Source organism: Nyctereutes procyonoides, unplaced genomic scaffold (genome assembly GCF_905146905.1).
Source record: "Nyctereutes procyonoides isolate TBG_1078 unplaced genomic scaffold, NYPRO_anot_genome, whole genome shotgun sequence".
In the NCBI taxonomy this organism is placed as follows: Eukaryota; Metazoa; Chordata; class Mammalia; order Carnivora; family Canidae; genus Nyctereutes; species Nyctereutes procyonoides.
Window position 1 is genome coordinate 78,834,725 of NW_026575146.1, and position 23,633 is coordinate 78,858,357.

Below are 23,633 nucleotides of genomic sequence, written 5' to 3' on the forward strand. Positions count from 1 at the left end.
ATTTGCTTTAAAACAGTAACAGGGGAGTCTGGCTGGCTCAGTCAGTGGAGTGTGCGCTCTTGATCTCGGGGTGGGGTGGGGGTGTTTGAGTTTGAGCCCCACGTTGGGTGGAAAGAGGACTTAGAAACAAAAGCTTAAAAACATTTTTAAACAATAAAATAAAAACAATCGTAGTACAGTGGTAGCAGAAATAAAACTAGTAAAGTTGCCAGTTATCAAAGGAGCCCAGGTGATGGGCACAGGGGTTCACTGTACTATTCTCTCTACTTCTGTGTGCTGGAAAACTTCCTCCCTAGGTAACTAACACATAAAAAGATGTGTCTGCCTTCCTGGTGGAGAAAAGGCTGGAGGAAAGGAGCCTGTGAGAGGCAGAGCTGGGTTAGGAACTGTGCTCCAGCTGCTTTCGGACCGACCAACCAACCGATTGACTGGGAGAGCTCCCAGGGCCTGGATCAGGATCCTCACCTGCCCACCTTCCCCAGCTGGGCACCCCACAAGCCTAACCCCAAGCCTGCAGTTCCTCGGGTTACCTTCTCCCTGCCCACACCTCCCTCCCCACATCAGCTTCACCGGAAGTCAGGCCCAGGACAGGCCCCCCTCCCCCCATCTCCACATCTGGTACTGATGTCAACAGCCAGGGCAGGCGGGAGCCCTGTTTTTTAGCTCCCGCCCAGCCTCGAGGGAGGGGCGGACCCCCCATTCCCACCCCTTACTCACAATGACAGACACTGTCACAGGCACTCCAGGCCCTGCCGTGGGCCAGACCTAGGGCCAGAACTGAACTTTTATTGCAAAATGGGGACTTTCAAGTCACAGGGACGTCAGAGATGGCCTCTTCTCTGACCCAGGGAGTTGGAATCTGGCCCCTACTGGGTCAACTAGCCCCTTCTACTGGGTCTAACTGGGACTTGGGGAGGGGAGGTGGGTCAGTGTGTGGGTGGGGAGGAGGGGCAGTCAGGGGAGGCTTTTAATAGGGTTACATAAGCAGCAGGAGGGGGAGGTGTTTCTCTGGGCAGAGGGTCCGGTGTGTCCTAGTTGACTTGCTTCCCAGGCCTGTGTGCATAATCGCACGCTGCGCTTATATTTATATTTGGGAGAATTTGAGGATCAAGGTGCTCGGAAAGAGGGGTGTCCTTGAGGGCTGAAGGCCTGGAGGAGGTGGGGGATGTGCCCCCCCAAGAACGGTGTGTCTGAGTGAAGATATTTGGGAGTGGGACGGTATCCTGTGTGGGCTAGCTGTGTGGTTCAGTACTGGGGACATGCGGACAGCAGTGGTCATCTGCTTGGATCGTGCTGTGACAGCAAGAGAGGGGATGCTGGGGCTGAACTCAGGGACGGTCTCTCTGTGTGGGGACGTGACCCAGAAAGCGGCATGTTCACCTCTCTACACCAGGCTCCCAGAATTGGCGGGTGGATGGGTGAAGAAGGCTTGTGGGTCCAACACAGCAGCTGTTTCTGTGGCTTATGAAGGTAGGAGCCAAATTCCCACATGTGGGTTGTGAATCCAGGGGAGCTGTGTCATGTAGGGGATGGTGTGTTATCTAGGCACGCGATCACGATTCCAGACAAACTCAATCTATGCCTGTAGGAAGCCTATGTGTCAGAGTGGCCCCGTGGCTCTGGTGACCGGGTGAGGGCTGTGTGTCTCAACAGCTGCATAGGCTGAGTAAGCAGGGCCCTGGGGACATGTAGGCCGATTATCTGTGTGAGTGACTCTAGAGGAGCTCCGGGTGCATGGATGTGGCTGCCTGGGGGGCTCCGGAGACGAGTTGATGCCCGCCTCCACCAGGGGGCCACCAATCTCCCAAGGCTCCCTCCTTCATCTGGTCCACACGGTGGGGGTCAAGGAAGGTTAGTGGGGCCGGACTCGCAGCTGGAAGGCTGGGGGGATGTTGAAAAGGCCGCTGACAGCTGGCTGGAGGCTCAGGGTATCCGGTGGGCTCGGGCTTTCCAGGGAGAAGGCCTGCAGGATGGTGGTGAGGAGGAGGAAGAGCTCTGTGCGGGCCAGGCCCTCTCCCAGGCAGATGCGCTTACCTGAAGGGAACAAGGGGGATGGGACTGGGTCAGTCCCCCTCACACCCAGGGTTGGGGGGACCCGCAGGTGAGCAGGGAGAGCCCCAGCAGATACCTAAGGAGAAGGGCAGGAATGCCTCCTGCTTCTGGAACCGTCCGTCTGCATCCAGGAATCGATCTGGATTGAATTCTTCTGGCTCATCAAAGATCTCAGGATCATGCAGGACGGAGCCGAGGAGGGGGAAGACCTCGGTGCCCTGAGCGGGGAGCAATAATCAAATGACAAATATCCTTCCCCCACCAGGCCCGAGGGCAGAACACAAGAGTCTGGAGTGTCCAGGGCACCGGTTCACATGGCACAATGGCATCAATATATTTCAAGGGCTTATTATGGGGTAGGGACTACCTCCTGTGCAATAGGTACGTCTCTCTCTCTCACACGCGCGCGCACACACACACACACACACACACACATTCAAACTCATTGAATCTTTTTAACGAGTCTACGAAGCAATTTCTAACATGATTCCCATTTCAAAGATGGGAAAACAGAGGTTCCTCCCCCAAACTGAAACAACTTGCCCAACATAGCATTTGGACATGGCGGGGCTAGTTCTTTGTCAATTTTGTTTTTAAACTTTGAGGGTACGTTGTGATTCATCTGTGGTTGTCCTAAGCCACCTGGCCCGAGTCCAGCTCTTTCCCACTTCCAGAGGTAAGGCCAAGGGTGGGTAGGTGAGGGCTGTCGGTTGAAGGCGCCCCACCCCGGGCCCCTGGGTGGCAGCCGGGAGCAGTTACTGAGATCCCAGGGCTGTGCAGTGGAGGAAGGAAGTGTGAGGGACGGGGACCTCCTTTGCTGGGGTCCATGGCTAGCATGGTCTGAGCTGGGAAGGGGAGGGAGGCTCCAGGAGAAGATGGGGTCACGCTGTGGCTATCAAAACGAGGCCAATAGCTGTGGCTAAAGCACAGGCCCTGGGTGTAAATCCTCCCTGTACCACTGTAGGCTGGGTGACCCCAAAGAGTCTTCCCACTCTTGCAAGGCCAGTTTCCCCATCTGTAAAAATGGGCATGATAATGCTTAAGGTGGCTCCAAAGATTAAACCATATTTATGAGGCATTTAGAATAATACCTGGTGCAGAGCAAGTCCTCAGTCATTGATGCCTGTGGAGAGGTGCCACCAGCGCGAAAACACCAGGACCAGAAAACACCAGGACTAGGTCTAACTGCTTTGGGTTTGATTCTACAATGAAGCTCAAGGAGGGAGCTGCTGGTGGGAAGGCACCTGGGGTTTCCGGGGAGACATCGCCCCCTGGTGGTGCTGGTGATGAGTCGCTCTTTAACGGAGAGCATGAGCTGGGGCGCAGGGGGTAAGAGGGGGGCAGGGGGGCAGGGAGGAGGGGGGAGTGGAAGGAGGGCCGGGGACTCATGATTGTGAGACTCCGGCCCTCAGTTCTCAAGTTGTTTCCCTGTCTGTAGCCTCTGGCATGTGACTGTCCCAAACACCTTGGAAGAAGGTGGAATTAGGATATCTGTTGGACAGAGGGTATCCTAATCCTCTGGACTGAGGCCTTGAGACAGTCAGAGGCAGGAGAAATGCACACAGAAAGAAACAGAGAGGGAAAGGGGTGCAGAGAGAGGGACCCCGAGAAAGGAGATGTCAGAGAGGAGAGAGAGACCAATAATCAGAAAAAGCCAGACACTCAGCCAGCCACAGACTCGGGCCCCAGGCGAGGCAGCGCCTGGACGTGGCCGATGGCTGGCCCACCTGGGGCAGCGTGTACCCTCGGAAGCAGGTGGTCCTCGCGAGGGCGCGGGGCACCCCCATGGGCACCAGAGCCAGCAGCCGCTGCGCCTCATGCAGAACCGCGTCGGTGTAGGGGAGGCGGGCTCGGTCCCCCAGGCCTGGTGCACGGCCGGCCCCCAGCTCTCGGCTCAGCTCCTCCCGCACACGCTCTGCACCCAGGAAGAGAGGGCCGGGAGGTCAGAGGTGGGGTGGGGCTCTGTGATCCTACCCTCGGAAGCCCCATCTTCTCAGAGTGGCAGTGCTTTGGGGCAGGCTGGCGGGTGGGGAGGAGGAGGAGGAGTCCCCCAGGCTTTGCTGAGCCTGGGTCCCTGATGTCCTGTGTGCTGGGCACAAGGTCTCTCCTCTCTCAATTCCCACAGCAATCCTGTGAGGTGGGTACCATTATCCATCCCCATTTCCCAGATGAGGAAACCGAGGCCCAGAGAGCTGAAGTCACAGTGGGTTCCCTTCCACTGAGGCCACCAGACCCTAAGCCCCATCTTCCAGGTCAGCCCACCCTACTGGCCTGACAACATTTAATGCAGCTGCCTGACTGCAAAATCCTGGGCTTCCCTGGAGCTCATGGCCTGTTCTGCCTCTCAGGCAGGTACCCTTCCTGCAGTTTCACTTCCTGTCTGTGCCCTGATGACCCCAAGCTTTTTTATTCCCTTACACCCAATGTGGGGCTTGAAGTCACAACGCTAAGATCAGGAGTCACACACTCTATCAACTGAGCCAGCCAGGTACCCTCCCTCTCCTTTAAGCAAACTCTATGCTCAACATGCTGCTTGAACTCAGGAAGGACCCTGAGAACAAGGACCCCAGTTTGTTTTTTGTCTCCAGTCCTGAAACAGGTGTCTTGTTTTACCTCCTCACAGGTGGCCCCAGGTCCCTCACACTTGTCCAACTGGCCTCAGTGTCTCCTCTGAAACAGCCCCTCATTCTTTCTATCTCAGGGTGGCCCCATGGTCCCCGGATCCCCTAGTTCCCTGGGGCTCCCAGGTTGTTCTCTAACTGCCCACCCGACTCCTCTTCCCGCCCCACAGCTTGGCCCAGAACTGTCCTCTCCTGCCCAGGACTGTCCTCATCCTCTTCCCTGAGCTCCTGCCATCCTCTTGCACATCTTACCTCTTTCAGCCCAAAGGATTTTTCTAAAATGCTAATTTGACCCTGCTCTCCCCTCCTCAGCATCTTTCCATGGCTCCCCATTGCTCAGGATCAGGCAAATGAGGTACCACCAAGGCGACACAGCCCTGAGAGGTCTCTTGCCTCTTTTCTTTTTTTCCTTTCTTTTAAAAAAGATTTTACCTATTTATTTGACACAGAGAGGGAGAGCACAAGCAGGGGGGCAGCAAGCAGGGAAAGGGAGAAGCAGGCTTCCCATTAAGCAGGGACCCAGGGATCCCTGGGTGGCGCAGTGGTTTAGCGCCTGCCTTTGGCCCAGGGCACAATCCTGGAGACCCGGGATCGAATCCCACTTCGGGCTCTCGGTGCATGGAGCCTGCTTCTCCCTCTGCCTATGTCTCTGCCTCTCTCTCTGTGTGTGTGACTATCATAAATAAATAAAAATTAAAAAAAAAAACCTAAAAAAAAAAGCAGGGACCCAGACGTGGGGCTTGATCCCAGGACCCCAAGATCATGACTTGAACCAAAGTAGACACTAACCGACTGAGCCACCAGCACCCCTCCTGCCTCATTTCTCACTTTACTACACCTCAAACTGCAACCAGCAGCCCCCCAACTTCTGGCTCTTTAGACATCCCCGATGCTGGGCTCATTCTCGCTTCTAGGCTCTGGATCAGGCTGTTCGTTCTCCTGAACATTCTTTCTCTTGAGCCCTCACTTCCGTCCCCAAGGCTGACTGGTGCACAAGCCTCCTACCTTGGACCTGAGGGTACTTCAGCAGAAGCAGGAGGGTGTAGCGGACCGTGGTGCTGACGGTGACCGTCCCGGCGAATAGCAGATAAATGACCGTCATCAGCAAGTTTTTGTCCGTCAGTTCTGTGTTCGGGTCTTGCTCCTCCTGGGAGAAACCAGGCAGAGGGGCTCAGAGAACTCAGGCCACAGGGAACAGAGGCCAGCCCAGCCACGCCTGGAGCGCAACACAGCAAGTTCAAGCTTTGTCAGGGGGTTTGTATAAATGTTTGGGCAAGTGGGGAAGTGGACTCTTGATATATTAGTTCTCTTTGGTTGCAATGTTTTTGAAAATGAAAGAGCACGGCCGCTATACAAAACAAACAGAGAATGACATGTGGTTAGGAAGTGAAGAAACTAGAGCCCTGTCACCAACGATGGGGCTCCAAATGGTGCAGCTGCTATGGAGAATGGTATCAGGTTCCTTAAAAAATGTAAATAGTATTGCCATATGATCCAGCAATTCCATTTCTGAGCATGTACCCCAGAAAGTGGGAAGCAAGGTCTCGAAGGGGTATCTGTACACCTATGTTCACAGCAGCATTATTCGCAACGGCCAAAAGGGGGAAGCACCCCAAGTGGCCACTGATGGATGAATGGGTAAGCCAAATGTGGAATAAGGATTCAGCCTTAAAAATGAAGGAAATGCTGTCATCCGCTAGGACCTGGATGAACCTTGAGGACATCTCACTAAGGGAAATAAGCCAGTTGCAAAAGGCTAAATAATGAGGTCCCTAATGTTGGCAAATTCAGAGACTGAAAGGTGGTTGCCAGGAGCTGGGGAGGGGGAATGGGGAGCTGCTGTTTAACAATAAAGAGTTTCAGTTTGATAAAATGAAAAAAGTTCTGGAGATTGTCTACACAACATTGTGGATGGAATTAACACTACTGAACTTGACACTTAAAAGTGGCAAAGGCAGGGGCGCCTGGCTGGCTCCGTGGGAAGAGCATGTGAAACTTTTTTTTTTTTGCATGTGAAACTCTTAATCTTGGGGTTGTAAGTTTGAGTCCCACGTTTGGGTGTGGATTACTTTAAAATAAAATGTTTGGGATGCCTGGGTGGCTTAGCGGTTGAGCATCTGCCTTCAGCTCAGGGCGTGATTCCGGGGTCCTGGGATCGAGTCCCGCACTGGGCTCTCCACAGGAAGCCTGCTTCTCCCTCTGCCTCTGCCTTTCTCTCTGTCTCTCATGTATAAATAAAATCTTAAGAATTATTTTATCCATTTATTTGACACGCAGAGAGAGCACAAGCAGGGGGAGCGGCTGAGACAGAGGGAGAAGCAGACTCCCTGCTAGCAGGGAGGGGAGCCCAATGAGAGGCTTGATCCCAGAATCCCATGATCATGACCTGAGGTGAAGGCAGACACTTAACTGACTGAGCCACCAGGCGCCCCTGTTCTAATATAATTAAGGAAGTGGACTTTATTCCTATAATTTGATATTGCCAGGTTCCATAATTAAATGATTCTACTTGACATGACATGTCCTGTGGGGGTGGGGTACAGTGACATGGAGGATTGCTGGTGGCAGGCCACTGGGCATGGGGCCTGCACAGGGGCATAAGGTCAGGGAGAGAGAGAGGGAGAAAGGGGGAAGAAGAGAGAGAGGGAGGCCTGATAGATTCCCAGCCATACGGGAGTTGGGACCAGCCAAGCCACCAGCCTCATTCCGAAGGCCCCCAACCCGACCTTTCCCTACCTTTGCCATCTTCAGCAGGAAGGCATCCACAACGTCGCGTGGGGGGCCCGAGGTGTCCAGGCTCTCCTTGTGTCGCTGTACCTGCTGGACGGCGAAGGTGGCCAGGACACTCAAGTGGCTGAGGAGCTGTGTGTGGGGGCCGGGCAGGTGCTGCAGGAGCCAGGAGAACATCTCGTAGGTCTGTGGGGAAAAGGGCAGCGGTTCCCCTGGGGCCTGGTCCTGCACCAGCATGGAGGGTCCCTCTGGGGGTCACCTGGACACCATGGGCGGGAACCTCTGGGGAAGGTGGCTGGAGAGGGGCCCCACCGGCTTACCTGGCCCCAGGGGGAGCTGACCCCCAGCACTGTGCCGCCGGCCGCCTGGACCACGGCCTGGAACTCCTTGTCCTCGTAGGGGAAGCGGAAGCCGAAGGTGATGGAGCAGATGATGTTAGAGGTGGCCTGAGCCAGCAGCAGGGAGGGGTCAAATGGGCGTCCTGGGGGGGAGAGGGCAGAGAGGAGGGCCGTGATGGAGAGGGGGACTGGAAGGAGACAGGCATCCAGAGAGACAGACAGGGCAAGAAAGACGGACAGAGACACAGGGAAAGAGGCAGAGAAACAGACATGCAAGAGAGACAGGCTGGGAAAGACTGGGCAAAAGGACAGATAGGGAGACAGACGAGGAGAGACAAAGACAGAGACAGACTTACAGGAGAGAAAAGCAGAAGAATAGAGAAAGAAATGAAACAGAAAGAGTGAAGTGACAGTACTGGGGACACAGAGATTCCCCAGGGAGACGGGAGGACAGAGACAGAAGGTGGAGGAGCCAGAGGCGGTGGTGAGCAGAGCCCCGGAAGGAAGGCCCTCCCCATGCTCAGGGGCGCCCCAGGGGACCCCGGGCTCACCCCACCCTGCTGACCTTCCGTCCCCTGGAATGCCTCCACCAGACGTTGGGCCTCGGCCTGGATCAGCTCCTCGCCTTCTCGCTTCCCCATGCCCAGGTCCCGCAGGGCCAGCGTGGTCAATCTCCTCAGCTGCCTCCACCGCTCCCCATTGGAGAAGAAAACCCCTGTACAGAAGGCTAGACTCAAGGATGGACTGGCCCCTCTCCCCATTCCCCAGCACTACTCCTTCCCAGTGAGGTGCCCTGGTGGGGTGGGCCGGGGTTTCTGCAGGCCCTGTCCTGAGTCCATTCCAGCCTAGCCAGGGTTGAGGACTCAGTAGGTGCTCAATAAATGCCTACCCTTGGGGCAGAAGGGGACATTCTCCTGGAAAGCTGGTAACTGAGATTATCCAGGCCCCTTGTGATCTGTGATGAACCAGGATGAGTGAAAACTTCTTCCACCCATCCACCCATCCATCCATCCATCCATCCATCCATCCATCCATCTTCCTCTTCCTCTCTCTCTCCTCCTTTTTTTTTTTAAGATTTAATTTATTTGAGTTGAGAGAGACAGAGACAGACAGAGAGAGAGAGAGAGAATGAGCAGGGGAGAGGCAGAGGGAGAAGCAGACTTCCCGCTGAGCAGGGAGCCGGATGCAGGGGTCAATCCCAGGACCCAGAGATCATGACCCAAGCTGAAGGTAGATGCAGATGCTTAACCGACTGAACCACCCAGCACCCTTCCCTCCCTCCCGCTTTCCTTCCTTCCTCCCTCCCTCCCTCCCTTCCTTCCTCCCTCCCTTCTTTCCTTCCTCCCTCCCTCCCTCCCTCCCTCCCTCCCTCCCTCCCTCCCTCCCTTCCTTCCTTCCTTCCTTCCTTCCTTCCTTCCTTCCTTCCTTCCTTCCTTCCTTCCTTCCTTCCCAACACTTACAGAGGGCTACTGGGTCCCCTGCCCCACATCATTTGGAAGCTGAACCAGGAGAGAGGAGGATGGACTGTTGTCCTTTAGCTAAAGGTCTGCTCTGGACAAACCTTGCTTCTCTGAGCTCAAGGTCCCAAGTGGACAATGCCATACCCTAGTGGCCTCCTGGAAGCCTCCTCCAGGGTGTCCCCCATCCACTCTCCCAGTGTGTCCCCAACTAGCCTCAGCACCTCTCCTCCTTCCTGTCTCAGCCCACTGTCCCCTGGTCCCTGGCCAGAGAGCCCTGGATGCCTCTTCCAACCACCCCTCCCTTCCCGACACCCCCAGCCCCAGGACAGCACAGTCTCCTCTCCGGGTTCCTGCACAGTGACCTGAGGATCTTGCTTATGACTCCCCTCCCTCCATCTATAGCCCCCAGAAAATCCCAAAGCTGAGCACTCTGGTGTGACTCAGGCCCTGCGTGACCGACCCATTTCACCAGCTTTGTTACTCACCCAGCTACAATTGCGTTGGCTTTTTCTCACTTCCTCAGTGGTATCAGGATCCCCCCTCGAGGCCTCTGCCTCTACTGTTCCTTCTGCCTGGATCACTCACCTCTCCATCCTCACTCAACTAACTCCAGTCATCCTCAGGTCTCATTGGGATTGTCATCTCCTCCCGAGAAGCCTTCCTTAATTCCTCCCAGGCCCCCTCTCCTCCCTCCACCTGGGCCAGTACAGTTCCCCTGTGTCCTGTTCTCAGAGCTGTACCTCTCATTTTAGAATTCTATTCCCTCCCTCCAGGCCTAGGACAAGCCTATCTCTCCTACAGTGAGACAGTACACCACATCTGTCTTGGTCACCTCTGTGTCCCCAGTAACCACTACAGGGCCAGGCGTGATAAAAATTTGTCAACTGGGGGATGCCTGGGTGGCTCAGCAGTTGGGCATCTGCCTTCTACTCAGGGCGTGATCCTGGAGTCCTGGGATTGAGTCCCATGTCGGGCTCCCTGCATGGAGCCTGCTTCTCCCTCTGCCTGTGTCTCTGCCTCTCTCTCTCTCTGTGTCTCTTGTGAATGGATAAATAAAGTCTTTAAAAAAAATTGTCAACTGAATGAATGATTGCTGCTTCTCTCACCTCCAGGGTTTTTTACTTCTCTGCCCGGAACACCCTTCTCACTCCTAGGAGTTGGTGCTCAGACAACCTGTCTTTCAAGATTCCCTGGACATCTATCAAACAGGCTGGGGCAGACACCTCCTCTGGTTCCAGTAATCTCAGGGCTTCCTTATCTTGGCCCTGACCCCTCTACCTTCCCCCATCCCAGCCTGGCACAGGACTTTCTCCCCACTGGCCAACAAGCTCTTGGTCACAGCTGTGTCCCCACAGTGCCCCCAACACCAGGCTTCTACTTTCAGGCTTAGCTGAAATTCATTTCTAAACATTATGTGTTCCCACCCATTACCAGTGCCTAGAAAGCTCTCCCTGTCCCTCCCAGTCCTGGGCTCCTCACCTGGAGCAGTGAGAACACCACCACACCACACCCAGGCCACATTCAATCCTCAGGATGACTCTTTGTAATAGGCAGTATCATCACCCCACTTGATGGATGAGGAAAACTGGCCCAGAGACACTAAGTGATGCACAGAAGTCACACCAGTAAGTGGTGGTGGCAGGCTCTGAGCGAAGGAGCCAGCAGTCCCCAGCTCTGCTCATGACTCACCATGGCCGCCAAAGGTCCCGTCCAGCGTTGCCAACATCCCCCGCCCACTGAACTCCTCAGCCTGACCTCCCAGGGCCTCCTGCAAAGCCTCGTGCCCAACCAGGACCACCACGCGCCGCCAGGGTCCCAGGTACACGGTGAACACCGGGCCATACTTCTTACTCAGCTGCAGGCAGAGAGGGATATGGGGCGGGTTTTGAGGGGCAGGCCTATTGCCTCTTTCTGTCTAGATGTCCCCATCATGGCCCTGTCACTGGATGAGACATCTAAGAGGAAACTGCCCCACCCCCAGACAGAAATAGCCCCCTCAGGAGGCTCAGTTCTCTTTTTGCATCAGGCTCCCAGGTCCCCTCTGCCAATAAAGCCCTCAACCCTTTACCTCCTACAGAGCCCCAAGTTTGGACCCTGGGACAACCCAGAACCACCTCTATCCCCCAACTTAGACATATGCAGCAAAAATAGACACCTGAGACTCTGGCTTCTCCTAACGCCTCAGCTCTGCCTCTACCTCAAAACTAGCCACCCCCCCCCTTTTTTTTTAATCACTCTGCTAAACCTTCAAATTCTGGAGTGGATAATGCTGGGCACCTGCCCCGCCCCATCTTTCCCCAAGACCCCCATCCCTTTCCCCATGTCCTGAAGTTCCCCCCACCAGACTCTTTCTGACAGAGAACCTCTGCCCCCAACCCCCCAAAGGTTAGAACTGCCTCTGTCTTCCTCCCCGCTCCTTCCCCGCTATCCCGGGACCTCCCAGCTCCCTCCTAGCCGAGCCGCACAGGACTGCCCCGCCCAGATCCTCCGCACACTTGCACCTGGAACCCTCCAGCCAAGCCTCCCCTTCCTCCCTTTTCTTCTCGGCCCATCCCCAGTTACCTCTCCCCCAGGGATAAACCCGCCCGCATCCCAGCACCAGCTTGCGGCCTCCCGCCTTAATCCCCTGCTTCTATCACTTCCCAGGGATTCTGTGGACCCCTCTGCCCCGTACCCCTGCCGCTGGACCCTGCTTCCCGGCTCATCCTCTCCAGGATTCCGCGGGCAGAGGTCTCTGCCCCTCTCGGCCGGGCCCGCATCCCGGGGTCCTCTCTCCCCAGGACCCCCTTCCACCGGGCCCCCTCAGCTCTGGAGCGCTGCCCCCGCCCCACCCCCCTCCGCCCCAGGACACCCCTAGTCCCTTTGCCCTTGCACCCGCGGCCTGCCTCCCCGAGGATGCCCCAAGGCCTCTCTGCCCTGGGGCCCCGTGCTCTCTGGGCCCTGGCCCCCGCCCCAGCCGGGGCGTCCCCGCGGCCCCTCACCCGCAGGAGCCCCGAGTACAGCGCCCCGGGCCGCAGCTGCAGGAGGTTCCCCAGCAGCGGCAGCGGCGGGGGCCCGGGGGGCAGGTGGCCGCGGGTCCGGGGCCGCGCCAGCGCCAGCGCCAGCAGCAGCAGCAGCGCCAGCAGCAGCGTCCAGGTGCCGGCCGCCTCCATCGGGCAGGTCGGCTCCTTCTCCCGCTGGCCGGACGCTCCACGAGGCCGGGCCAGTCGGGGGCGGGGGCCGGGCGGCTCCTTCGGGGCGAGGCGGGGCGCGGGGGGCGGGGCAGCCAGCCCCTCCCGCTACCTCCCGGCCGGATTCGCTCCCCGCCCGGGGTCCGCCTGGTGCGGGGACCCGCTCGCGCACGGACGGCTACTGGGTCCCCCAGGTTCGGGGCGGGGACAGCGCTTTGGGCCCCAGGTAGGGCGTGGGCCCGCTGGAGAACCTGGAAGCGGAGACTTTGCCTCCAGGAGGCCACACCCCGTGTCCGAAGCGGGAGCCCGCGCCGCCCTCCCCGGCTCCCGCCTGTCCGGGTGGGACTTCGCGTGCGCGTGTGCGCGTCTTTGAGCCAGTTTCCTGCAGCATCTTAACCTCCTTACGGTAAAGCAGGAGGAGGACTTGACCTTCAACAGTAAGGAATCCGAGGTTGGGGAGATAAATCGGTTGGCCCCAGGCCACGCGGCCAACAAGCTGCCAGAGCTGGGATTTGAACTCCAGCCATTCTGAATGATTGATGGACTCATTCCTTCACTTAGCAGTTTCGTCTAGTGGTTGGGAACATGCTGCCTGAGGCCAGACCGTTGAGTTCACGGCCTAGCTTCTGGGTGCCTCTGTTAACTCCTGCAGAATGGGGATAGTTTCAGGATTAATAGGTTCACGTGTAAACAACTTCAGACAGGGCCAGGTGCGTATATACCAAGTCATCACGTAAAGGTCAGCTAATATTCTCTCAACTGATTGTCACCGAGGTCCAACCATAAACAAGACTGTCTAGACCTGGAGATGCAGGTAAGAGAGAAGGGCTTGGCCTTCCCTGAGCTCATTGATATGCAAATACAGTAATAAATTACAATAATTTCAAGTTGTTCAAAGGTTTGCCAGGGCAGTGAGCTCATTGAGGAAGACAGTTACAATGTCAGGTCCAGGCTGCTTGGTTCAAAGCTGTACACACAGTAGGTGCTCAATAAATATTTGTTGCATTGGAAGATTGAATGTAGGAGATGAAGTCAGCGCGGGGGGGGGGGGGTATGCAGGGACCTGGAAAACAACCAGCATTGTATTTCTCCTGCAAAAGGAAGCAGGTGCAGGGTTTCCAGCAGAACAGTTACTTAGTTTGCTTTGTACTTTCATTAAACATTTTATTATGAAAACTTTCAAACGTATAGTAGACACCTGTATATTCACCACCTAGATTCCACCAGTAACATTTTACTATCCTTGCTGTGTTGCTTACCTATTCATCTTGCCCCATCCACCCATCTTATTTTTTTGGATGCATTTCAGACAGTTGCAGACGCCAGTACACTTCACTTCTGAACACAGCAGCACGCATCATTTGCTGGAGTTCAATATTTGTTTTCCGAGCATTTCCCAGGTAAATTTACATGCAGTGAAGTGCACAAATCATAAGCGTGTTTAAGATGCCTTTTTAACAACTGCATATTTCTTTTTTTTTAAGATTTTATTTCTTTATTCATGAGACACACACACACACACACACACACACACAGAGGCAGAGACATAGGCAGGGGGAGAAGCAGGCTCCTTGCAGGGAGCCCAATGTGGGACTCCGGGATCACGCCCTGAGCCAAAGGTAATGCCCAACTGCTAAGCCACCCAGGCATCCCAACAACTGCTTATTTCTATGTGTCCCCGACTCCTATAGGATACAGTTACCATCTTTCCAGAAATCTCCCTCATGCCCTTTCCCAGTCAACTACCCCCTCTCCCACCCCAGGCACTGATTATGGCCCACCACCTCCCAGATTAGTTTTCTTTTTGCACTTAAAAAGATATTTTTGGCTACCCCCTAGTGAATGAGTTGTGGGCAACTGGGGAGCAGGTGGAGAAAAAGCCAAGAATCTAGGGTGAGCGAAGTCCAGGCAAGTGATGCTGGTGGCTTGGAGTAGAGTGGGAGGCAGTGGGGAGAGAAAGAAATGGATACATTTGAGATGTACGTGGAGGTAGAGCCTGCCAGATTTGCTGACAAATTACGTTTGGCAGTAAAGGAAGGAATCAAGGTCAACCTGTTAAATAGAAACAGTTCTGGAGTTAGGTAAGGAGAGGTTTTCTTCTAGAAGCCTATTATAGGAGAGAGAGGAGACTATTGCACAAGACAGGAAACAAAACCGGGATTTGATAACCTAAGAGGATGTTTTCTTGTTAAACGATTTTTTCCCCCTACTCCTAGTTTTGTTGCCTTGGGCAAGTGGAAAAAGACGGTGATGCCTTTTCTAGAGGCGAAAAAGGAGATGAGGGAACCTATGGGAAGCAGAATGGAACAGGTTTTGCAGGAAGTCAGGAAATCATGAATTCTCATTTAGTTTCATTAAGTTTGAGATACCTGTTGGGTATCTCAAGACTAAAGCTCCAGTGGCCAGAAAGGTTAGAGGTTGGTTGGGGGACCTTGTGGAACCCTCCAGAACAAGGCAAAGGAGGAACTAAGGAACTCTAGCAAATGTTGCACCTATTTTGTGGCAACAAAGTGTAGGCTACCCTTCACATTTCTCCTTCCCTGGTTTCAGGGCACACGCCTTGGATGTCAGAGGCTAGAATCAAGACCAGAGGAGACTGCAGGGAGCATTGTGACCAGCTTTTTGAGTGAAGCAGCTCTGGCCTAAGATAGAAATTAGAAGACTGCACCGGTTCTAAGAGTCTAATGTTTTTTTTATTTTATTATTATTTTTTTTATGACAGTCACAGAGAGAGAGAGAGAGAGAGAGAGAGAGAGAGGCAGAGACACAGGCAGAGGGAGAAGCAGGCTCCATGCACCGGGAGCCTGATGTGGGATTCGATCCCGGGTCTCCAGGATCGCGCCCCGGGCCAAAGACAGGCGCCAAACCACTGGGCCACCCAGGGATCCCTAAGAGTCTAATGTTTTAAGGTGACTTTAATTACAAATGTTAAATTTAAAAATAAAACTTCCAATTATTTTATTAGCAAAATATGGGTTTATTTGGGATTAGCAGAGAATCGCATTACAGGGAAAGCAGCAACCGCCAAAGCACAGATAGGCAAATCCAGAGAACAAAGCCAAGGTGTGCTCTTTTATAGAGGAAGGGGTGGGGGCGTTGGGAAGGCTGCTTATTTATTTTATTTTATTTTTTTATTTTTTTAAGATTTTATTTATTTATTCATGAGAGACACAGAGACAGGCAGAGGGAGAAGCAAATTCCCTTGGGGTAGAAGGGGATCCAGGACCCAGGATCCACTCTGAGCCAAAGGCAGAGGCTCCACCACTGAGCCACCCCGGTGCCCAGGAAGGCTGTTTAAACAAAAAATTCATTGGAACAAACTGGGAGTTGGAAGTATAGTGGCTCCTCTCTGGCTGGTTGTGACTGCCTGTCACTGCCTGTCACTGGCTGGGCTCTCCAGGTGGGGGGGAGCCAAGATGGGGAACAGGGCTAGCTGAGGACAAAGCACAAGCCCCAGGCAGCACACTGACAAATCCTTGAAACAGGCAGAGGGAAGTTCCTCTAGGGACTCAACTGCCTTACTGTTCATACTTTGCTAAGGGCAAAGGGCAACCTAAGCCCAACCCCTGGGATCCTGTCAGTCTACTTTCACATATACAAATTCCTTTAGAAATTTCCTTTATCTCTCAGGGATCCCTGGGTGGCTCAGTGGTTTGGTGCCTGCCTTCCGCCCAGAGTGTGATCCTAGAGACCTAGGATCGAGTCCCACATTGGGCTCCCTGCATGGAGCCTGCTTCTCCCTCTGCCTATGTCTCTGCCTGTGTCTCTGCCTCTCTCTCTCTCTCTCTTTCTCTGTGTGTCTCTCATGAATAAATGAATAAAATCTTAAAAAAAAAAAAAGAAATTTCCTTTACTCTACCCCCCAAGACACATGTTGGCAATCATCTCCCAAACACATGGCCCACTGATATACATCTGCAGGGTCTCATGACTCAGGTTTTATTAGACGGTAATAAGTGCCCTTTTCCCAACAATAGCTCCCCCCTCAAGGTCCTGGAAACCTTGCTTCCAAAATTCCTTAGAGAGTGCACTATCCTCAAACCCCTCCTGACTCCCAGGTATATAACTAGCACCCCTCACAGGCCCAGGGCAGCAGCTCTTCTTGCCCACGGGTCCTGTCCCCGTGCTTTAATAAAACTACCATTTTGCACCAAAGACTCAAGAATTCTTTCTTGGTCGTCGGCTCCGGACCTCACCTATATTCTAGAACTTCATCAAAGTCTTCTTCTCTCCCTCCAGTGTAGTAAAGTGGGCAAGGGCAAGGTTCTTCTCTTCCTGTTGGATATGTAATTGACTTTGAGTGGCAGGGTGTGAGAGCTCTCCCCGTCCAACCTCCCGACTTCATTTTAGTGAGGTTTCCCTTTACTTTTTTACAAGATCTTATAGATAAGAAAACTTCCAAGTCTCCAAGATTCTAAAAAGACTCCGAGACAAGACTTCACCACTACCCTGGTAATAAAATTCAAGCCTCAACTGATGGCCTACAATGCTCTTCAGAATCTGTCCACTGGCTGCAAAGTTTGCCATCATCTTGGCCCACTCTGTTCTCTGCTCACGAAACTCCACTCACACTGGCCTTCTTTCAATTTCTTTCATTTATTTATTTATTTATTTATTTTTTATATATATTTTATTTATTTATTTATGATAGTCACAGAGAGAGAGAGAGAGAGAGAGAGTCAGAGACATAGGCAGAGGGAGAAGCAGGCTCCATGCACTGGGAGCCCGATGTGGGATTCGATCCCGGGTCTCCAGGATCGTGCCCTGGGCCAAAGGCAGGCGCCAAACCGCTGCGCCACCCAGGGATCCCCTCTTTTTTTTATTTTAAAAAAGATTTTATTTATTCATGAGAGACACACACAGAGAGAGAGGCAGAGACAGAGGCAGAGGGAGAAGCAGGCTCTGTGCGGGGAGCCCAATGCAGGACTCGATCCCAGGACCCCAGGACCATGACCTGAGCTGAAGGTGGCACTAAATCGCTGAGCCACCCAGGTGTCCCCTTCTTTCAGTTTCTTGAACACCAAAGCCAGCCTCAGGGCCTTTGTCCTAGCTCTCAGGCTAAAATGTTTGATCTGGAGATTGAAGTTGGCTCAGTTTCTGTTCCCAGCTCAAGGCCAGTTCTGTCCACATGAGACTTTCCCAGACCACACAAACTGGATTAGCTCTCTCTCTCAACCCCAAACCCTGCTCCAATTTGATAAATAAGGCATTTAATAAATATGAAACAAGTTTTTAAAGCACTTACCATAGTGCCTGGCATATAGGACTCTTTGAATGTGTTTGTTATACACATAAAAAATTTCATCATAGCCTGAGCATGTCATATACGCATTTACATTTTTTAAAAAGATTTTACTTTTTTATTCATGAGAGAATCAGGGACAGAGGCAGAGACAGAGGAAGAGGGAGAAAGAGGTTCCCTACTGGGAACCTGATGCAGCACTAGATCCCAGGACCCCAGGATTATGACCTGAGCCAAAGGTGGATGCTCAACCACTGAGCCACCCAGTTATTTATTCATGAGAGACAGAGAGGGAGAGAGAGAGAGAGAGAGGCAGGAGCACAGGCAGAGAGAGAAGCAGGCTCCATGCAGGGAGCCCAACGTGGGACTTGATCCCAGGTCCCCAGGATCAGGCCCTGGGCCGAAGGCGTCGCTAAACCGCTGAGCCACACAGGTGCCCTGCATTTACATTTTTATTTTGCCTTCTTCATGAAGGGCGGGGACTTCCCAGTGGCTGACACACAGTAGGTGCCCAATAAATATTTTGTTGAATGAATGAATACAATTTGTTAGTATTCTCAAATTTGTGTAAAGAGCAATCAAGGTTTCCAAATTCTTCAGTCTAAAGAGCAAAAAAGTCTGGCTCCCAAAATAGATTTCACAGTAGTGGAATCATCCCTGGTGGATCCCAGTCTCTCTTCACCCTGGGTGGCCGACAGTTGACCCCTCTCCACTACCAGCTACTTCTCAGATACCCTCTGATCTGGGCTGGGTGAGGTTGGAGAGTGACTCTCTTTAAATTCAGCTCCTACTGTATGCGTTTTGTTAGATCACTCTAGAGGCTGCCATCCCTAGGGGTCCAGCAGGCTGAGTAGGTGGGTTCTGGAAATTGCTGGGTGGGGGCAGTTATTTTGCTTGGGATCCTCCAAGCCTCATGGTTTTAGAACTTGACTTGTGTGGGGATAAGCCATGATCCATCCGGTCTGCTATCTGGCTCCCACGCCTTCCCCCTGATTCTCTCTCTTCTCCTAGCCTTCCCCTCTCTCAAAGCCTCCCAACCCAGCACCCAGAACTGGGCAAAAGGAGAAGTTAAGGATGAGTCTTGCTTCCTTCCTGGCACCCCTGCCCTGGTGCTTCCCTAGATTCTAAGAGCATCCTTGGCCGTGAGTAACATCTGGGAATTGACTGTGTCACAGGAAGCAAAGCAGCAATATTCATGAATCTGTTAAGTAACGAAAATTCAACTCAGTAAAATTTAAAGCTCTAATTGGCCTTATTAAATGATTCATCAATCAGCAAATACAGGGGTGCTCCCAAGAAATGTGCAAAATGGAAGGTTTTTACAGAAGAAGGGTGGGGCAAGAAAGTTATTAGCCTCATTCCATCGTTTTGGGCACGGTGGCTTTCCCTTAGGAGAAAAGCAAGGGGTCTTATCGTGCAGATTACCTCATCTTTCTTTGGAGACTGGAGAGGGTCCAAGTGGCAGACTCATGGTGCTAATTGAAAAGTCCCTGACTGACTGGTTAAGTCTACATTTCTGGGGGAGGTTGGGGTAAGTCTGTATTTCTGGGGAGGTTAAAACTGCAGTTAGATTAAGTATCAAGCCCTGGTTTGGGAACTTGGTCTAAATGACACTATTTGGGGACGACTGGGTGGCTCAGCGGTTGAGCATCTGCCTTAAGCTCAGGGCATGATCCCTGGGGTCCTGGGATCTAGTCCCCATTGGGCTCCCTGCGGGGAGCCTGCTTCTTCCTCTGCTTGTGTTTCTGCCTCTCTCTGTGTCTCTCATGAATAAATAAATAAAATCTTTTTAAAAAATGACACTATTTGGAAGCTTTGTGATTTTTATATTTTGGTTTTGTTTTAAAAATTTTTTTAAGATAAGCTCTATGCCCAATGTGGGGCTTGAACTCAGGATTCCAGAGGTCAAGGGTCACATGCTCTACAGACGGAGCCAGCCAGCCAGGTGTCCCACTGTGCTTTTCTTTTTTCATAAATCTTCTACTGCTGTTCCCTTATCCCATCCCCAGGTCCCATCCCTCTTCCATAGCACCCCATTCTCTGTTTTTATATACCTTCTTTTCTTTTGTTTTCATATATCTTCTATGACCATAAACTGTGGGGAGTGGAAGGGACGCTAGGGAGATGGGGTGGTAGTAAAAAAATAAGGCGCTGCTCCCACAAATCCACAATAGGAAGGCAACCAAAGGCTGAGGACAATAAAATTGCAGGTCTTCATGGCCCTGGCCCCCTCCCCTCCATGTCTGTACCCATTTATCAGTGGGCCCCCTACCAGCCACCCTTTCTTCTGTTTTAGAAAGAATTCTTTCTTTTTTTTTTTTTTAATTTTTTATTTATTTATGATAGTCACAGAGAGAGAGAGAGAGAGAGAGAGAGAGAGGCAGAGACACAGGCAGAGGGAGAAGCAGGCTCCATGCACCAGGAGCCCGACGCGGGACTCGATCCCGGGTTTCCAGGATCGCGCCCTGGGCCAAAGGCAGGCGCCAAACCGCTGTGCCACCCAGGGATCCCTAGAAAGAATTATTTCAAATACAGAGACAGGACAGGTTCAGAGAAATTGCCTTGCTCAACTGTGTGTGCACACCCACTTTTATTACATTTTAATTTTAACCATTTATTTCTTTAGAGAAATAAGATATTCCCGAGGGAACTGGGGTCTCTTGTGTCCCTTCCTAAATGTTATATTCCTCACTCCCTCCCTCTCCCAGGGCACTGCTCTCTTACAGGTAATATCTCGATGCCTGAGACATCTTTTTTGGTTTTTATCTTTTACACATATCTGTGCATCCTTACACCATACTTGGGAAAGTATTCCTTTGTAGATTAAAAAACTAGCCTTTTTCTTCTGTTTTTGAGATTAGTTTATATCTATATTTGCCACTCTGGTTCACTTGATTTAATTTCGGGGAGGTATTTTGGTGAATGGCTCTTTTTTTTTTTTTAAAGATTTTATTTATTTCTGAGAGACATACACACACAGAGAGGTAGAGACACAGGCAGAGGGGGAAGCAGGCTCCATGCAGGGAGCCCAACGTGGGACTCAATCTTGGGACTCGAGGATCAGGCCCTGGGCTGAAGGTGGCACTAAACCACTGAGCCACCCGGGCTGCCCTTGGTGAATGGGTGTGATGCAAAGCCATCCATTTTCCCTTTGGATTAATTTCTGGGATATTTCAGTTTTCTCCTCTTGCAGACAGCACTACATCTTTTTTTTTTTTCTATGATACTCACAGAGAGAGAGAGAGAGAGAGGCAGAGACATAGGCAGAGGGAGAAGCAGGCTCCATGCACCGGGAGCCCGATGTGGGATTCGATCCCGGGTCTCCAGGATCACACCCTGGGCCAAAGGCAGGCGCCAAACCGCTGCGCCACCCAGGGATCCCGACAGCACTACATCTTTCACTTAGTTGAGAAGTTCCTCATTTCATTTTATTTATTTATTTTGTTAAGTCGTCCCCAAACCCGATGTGGGGCTCGAACTCACAACCTTGAGATGCGGAGTCACATGATCTACCAACTGAGCCAGCCGGGCACCATAACTTCCTCATTTCAAATGTCAAGTCATGGAAGTCTGGTTCCTTATGCCTACAGCATTGGTTTCACTCTGCTCTCCCCTCTCGGGTTCACCCCAGTCCCCTCCCAGAGCTCCAGGCTCCCAGGCTCCCCTTCCAGTCCACTCTCCACTTGAAGCCAAGGCTCTTAAAACTACCTGTCTGTGATCATTTGCCTGACACTGGGTGTACTTCCAAGCCCAAAGCTGGATGAGGGTGGGAACAGGGCATCTTCCTCACCCTGGGCACCCTGCTTGATGTGGCACCTGATCAGGAAGACACATTAAATGAGATAAAAATGTCCCAGTTTCAGCAGCTGACTTTGGAGTTCTCTCTCATAAGGCAAGAACTGTCCTGGTGGAGGAAAATATGTGGTTCGGCCGGTTGGTGGAGACCGGGGAGTGGAAGAAGGGTGGAGGGCAGCGTCTTAAGATTTGGTTGGTTAGAGGGAGGCCTGGGTGGTTCAGTGGTTGAGCCTTAGGCCCAGGGCATGATCCTGGAGTCCTGGGATAGAGTCCCACATTGGGCTCCTTGCATGGAGCCTACTTCTCTCTCTGCTTATGTCTCTACCTCTCTCTCTCTCTCTCTCTCTCTCTCTCTGTGTGTGTCTCTCATGAATAAATAAATAAAATCTTAAAAAAAAATTGGTTAGTTGAAGCCAGGGCAGCAAGGGAGCTAGCTTAAAATCTTTGCATTCAGAAGGAAAGGGCACCTGGCTGGCCCAGTGGGTAGAGTATATGGCTCTTGATCGGGTCCTAGGTTCAAGCCCCATGTAGGGCATAGAACTTACTTTAAAAAGGAAGAAAAAAAAAATAACAGAAGGAACAGGAAATGTTTGGGGAGGTGGTGTGGTGTGGGGATGACACCGAAGTCCAAATTTGAGTTTTGGAGGGAACTTCTGGGAACAGAAGTCAGCTGAACGCAGCTATGCCCTGCCACTGCCAGGTCTCTGTGTGATTTTGGCCAAGTTATTCAATCTCTCAGTTTTTGTCTTTGGTAAATGGGCTCATAATACTCCCAGAGATGCAGTACCCATCAAATGCTGTATAGGTGCTATACTGCACCGAAGCCCACACACAACACACAAAGCCCGTGAAGGTAGGGGCTGGGTTTTCTGTCCACCTTTGAACCCGCAGGCTTTAAAGGCTCAGTACATATATCAAGTGTGACTCCTCCCCTTCAGTCCCTGGCTGGGTTAGGGAATCCCTTTTGGGCTCCTCCAACAAAATGCACGAATCCTACTCTCCTCACATTACTGATGGAAGAGGAAATAGGGGCAGAAGAAAGATCCTCAAGGTCAGCAGGTCCTAAGCGCTTACTGTTCTGGGCTGTTTCTACACTCCTGTCCCTCCCTCCCTCCCTGTCCCTTCTCTGGGTTTGAGAGATCCTTACTCGCCATCTGTCCAGTACAGACCTGTCGCTCTGGGTGGTGATGACGAAATGAATGAGCCCCTCTTTGACCCCCACCTTTCCATAACCTGAAAGTACCCTGCTCCTTGCAAGGGCTCTGCCCCCATCTGCACGTGTCCTTGCACCCCCTAGCTGGCTCCGCCGCTCCACCAGGGGGCGCCCTCTGTCACACACGTGTCTGCTTTGGGTTGGAGTTGAGCGGGATGAGGAGAACCCTAGAGGGGCTGACTGCTCCCTGCCCTCCTCCTCCTCTTCACCTGTCCTGTGGGGCCGGAGAGCTGCGTGGGTTCAAGTACCGCGTTGGCCTTGAGCTATATGACCTTGGGCCGGTGACATGACCTTCCTCTATTCCTGTTCTCAGTAGAATGGGGATGGTATATTAGTCCTCCCTCAGAGGATGAAGGGCATCGCCTGATTAATGGCCAACAGGGCACTACAGTTGGCTGCTATCTTGCTCTGGGTGTTTGCTGTGAGCTGGGCGTGGTGCCCAAACTGCACAACAGCCAGCCTGAACTCAGTGCCTTTATCTCCTATAATTTTTCATAGTCAGTTATACACATAGTAGAGGATTATGAGCTCATTAAAAATTTCAGACTACAGAAAAAGAATACCCTGTCTCCCTTCAGCTCCTTGCTCCCTGGTCCTGCCAGGTCATGACTTCGGGAGGAGTTCCTGAGGTCACTGATGTTCTCAGTTTGCCTGCAGGAACCAGCCTGGACCGGTTCCATTGTTTTCTATCTTCCCATAAAGTGAGACCCACCCTTGGAGAGCTGACAAAAGGTGGGGTCCAGGGTCAGGGGGTTCCTGGATCCTAGTGTTACTTCGGGGAAGTCACATTTCCCTGTATGCACCCATGGTCTCCAGATCTTCAGTAAATCCCATCTGCATTTAATCCCTTGTTTTATTTCAATTTATTTCTAGCTTCCAGAGTAAGTGGAGGTGATGAGAAGGTGAAGATGCAGAAGGCCCCTCTGCCCGTGCCAGATGCTGAATGCCCTGGAGAACCTGGGCCTCAGCTGGTTACATCCAGGGTTGATGCCAGCCAGCTCTGTGTCCAGGC

General features: G+C 52.5%; 1 protein-coding gene across 3 annotated transcripts; it reads right to left on the reverse strand.

Annotated features, from left to right (window-relative positions):
- Positions 1 to 741: 741 nt before the first annotated feature.
- Positions 742 to 12,616, reverse strand: LOC129500964 (cytochrome P450 2S1). 3 transcript variants are annotated; one of them, XM_055311894.1, is made up of 9 exons: positions 12,183 to 12,616; positions 10,891 to 11,056; positions 8,307 to 8,456; positions 7,724 to 7,884; positions 7,410 to 7,559; positions 5,679 to 5,820; positions 3,780 to 3,967; positions 2,129 to 2,270; positions 742 to 2,034 (listed from the first exon to the last, which is right to left on the reverse strand). In XM_055311894.1, exons 1-9 carry the CDS (start codon positions 12,351 to 12,353, stop codon positions 1,853 to 1,855), a joined length of 1,452 nt encoding a protein of 483 aa, XP_055167869.1. In that variant the 5' UTR covers positions 12,354 to 12,616; the 3' UTR covers positions 742 to 1,852. The 3 variants fall into 3 exon arrangements, with proteins under 3 accessions (XP_055167869.1, XP_055167868.1, XP_055167870.1); XM_055311893.1 differs by having other exon boundaries at positions 7,410 to 7,589; positions 12,183 to 12,614; XM_055311895.1 differs by having other exon boundaries at positions 1,919 to 2,034; positions 3,796 to 3,967; positions 7,410 to 7,589.
- Positions 12,617 to 23,633: the final 11,017 nt, after the last annotated feature.

Excerpts from the sequence above, each read along its gene's own strand:
- LOC129500964 (XM_055311893.1), bottom strand. The coding sequence starts at position 12,353 with ATGGAGGCGGCCGGCACCTGGACGCTGCTGCTGGCGCTGCTGCTGCTG. Across the intron at positions 7,885-8,306 it reads GGCATTCCAGGGGACGGAAG|GACGCCCATTTGACCCCTCC; the intron begins GTCAGCAGGGTG and ends TCTCCCCCCCAG. Across the intron at positions 3,968-5,678 it reads GAAGTACCCTCAGGTCCAAG|AGCGTGTGCGGGAGGAGCTG; the intron begins GTAGGAGGCTTG and ends TCCTGGGTGCAG.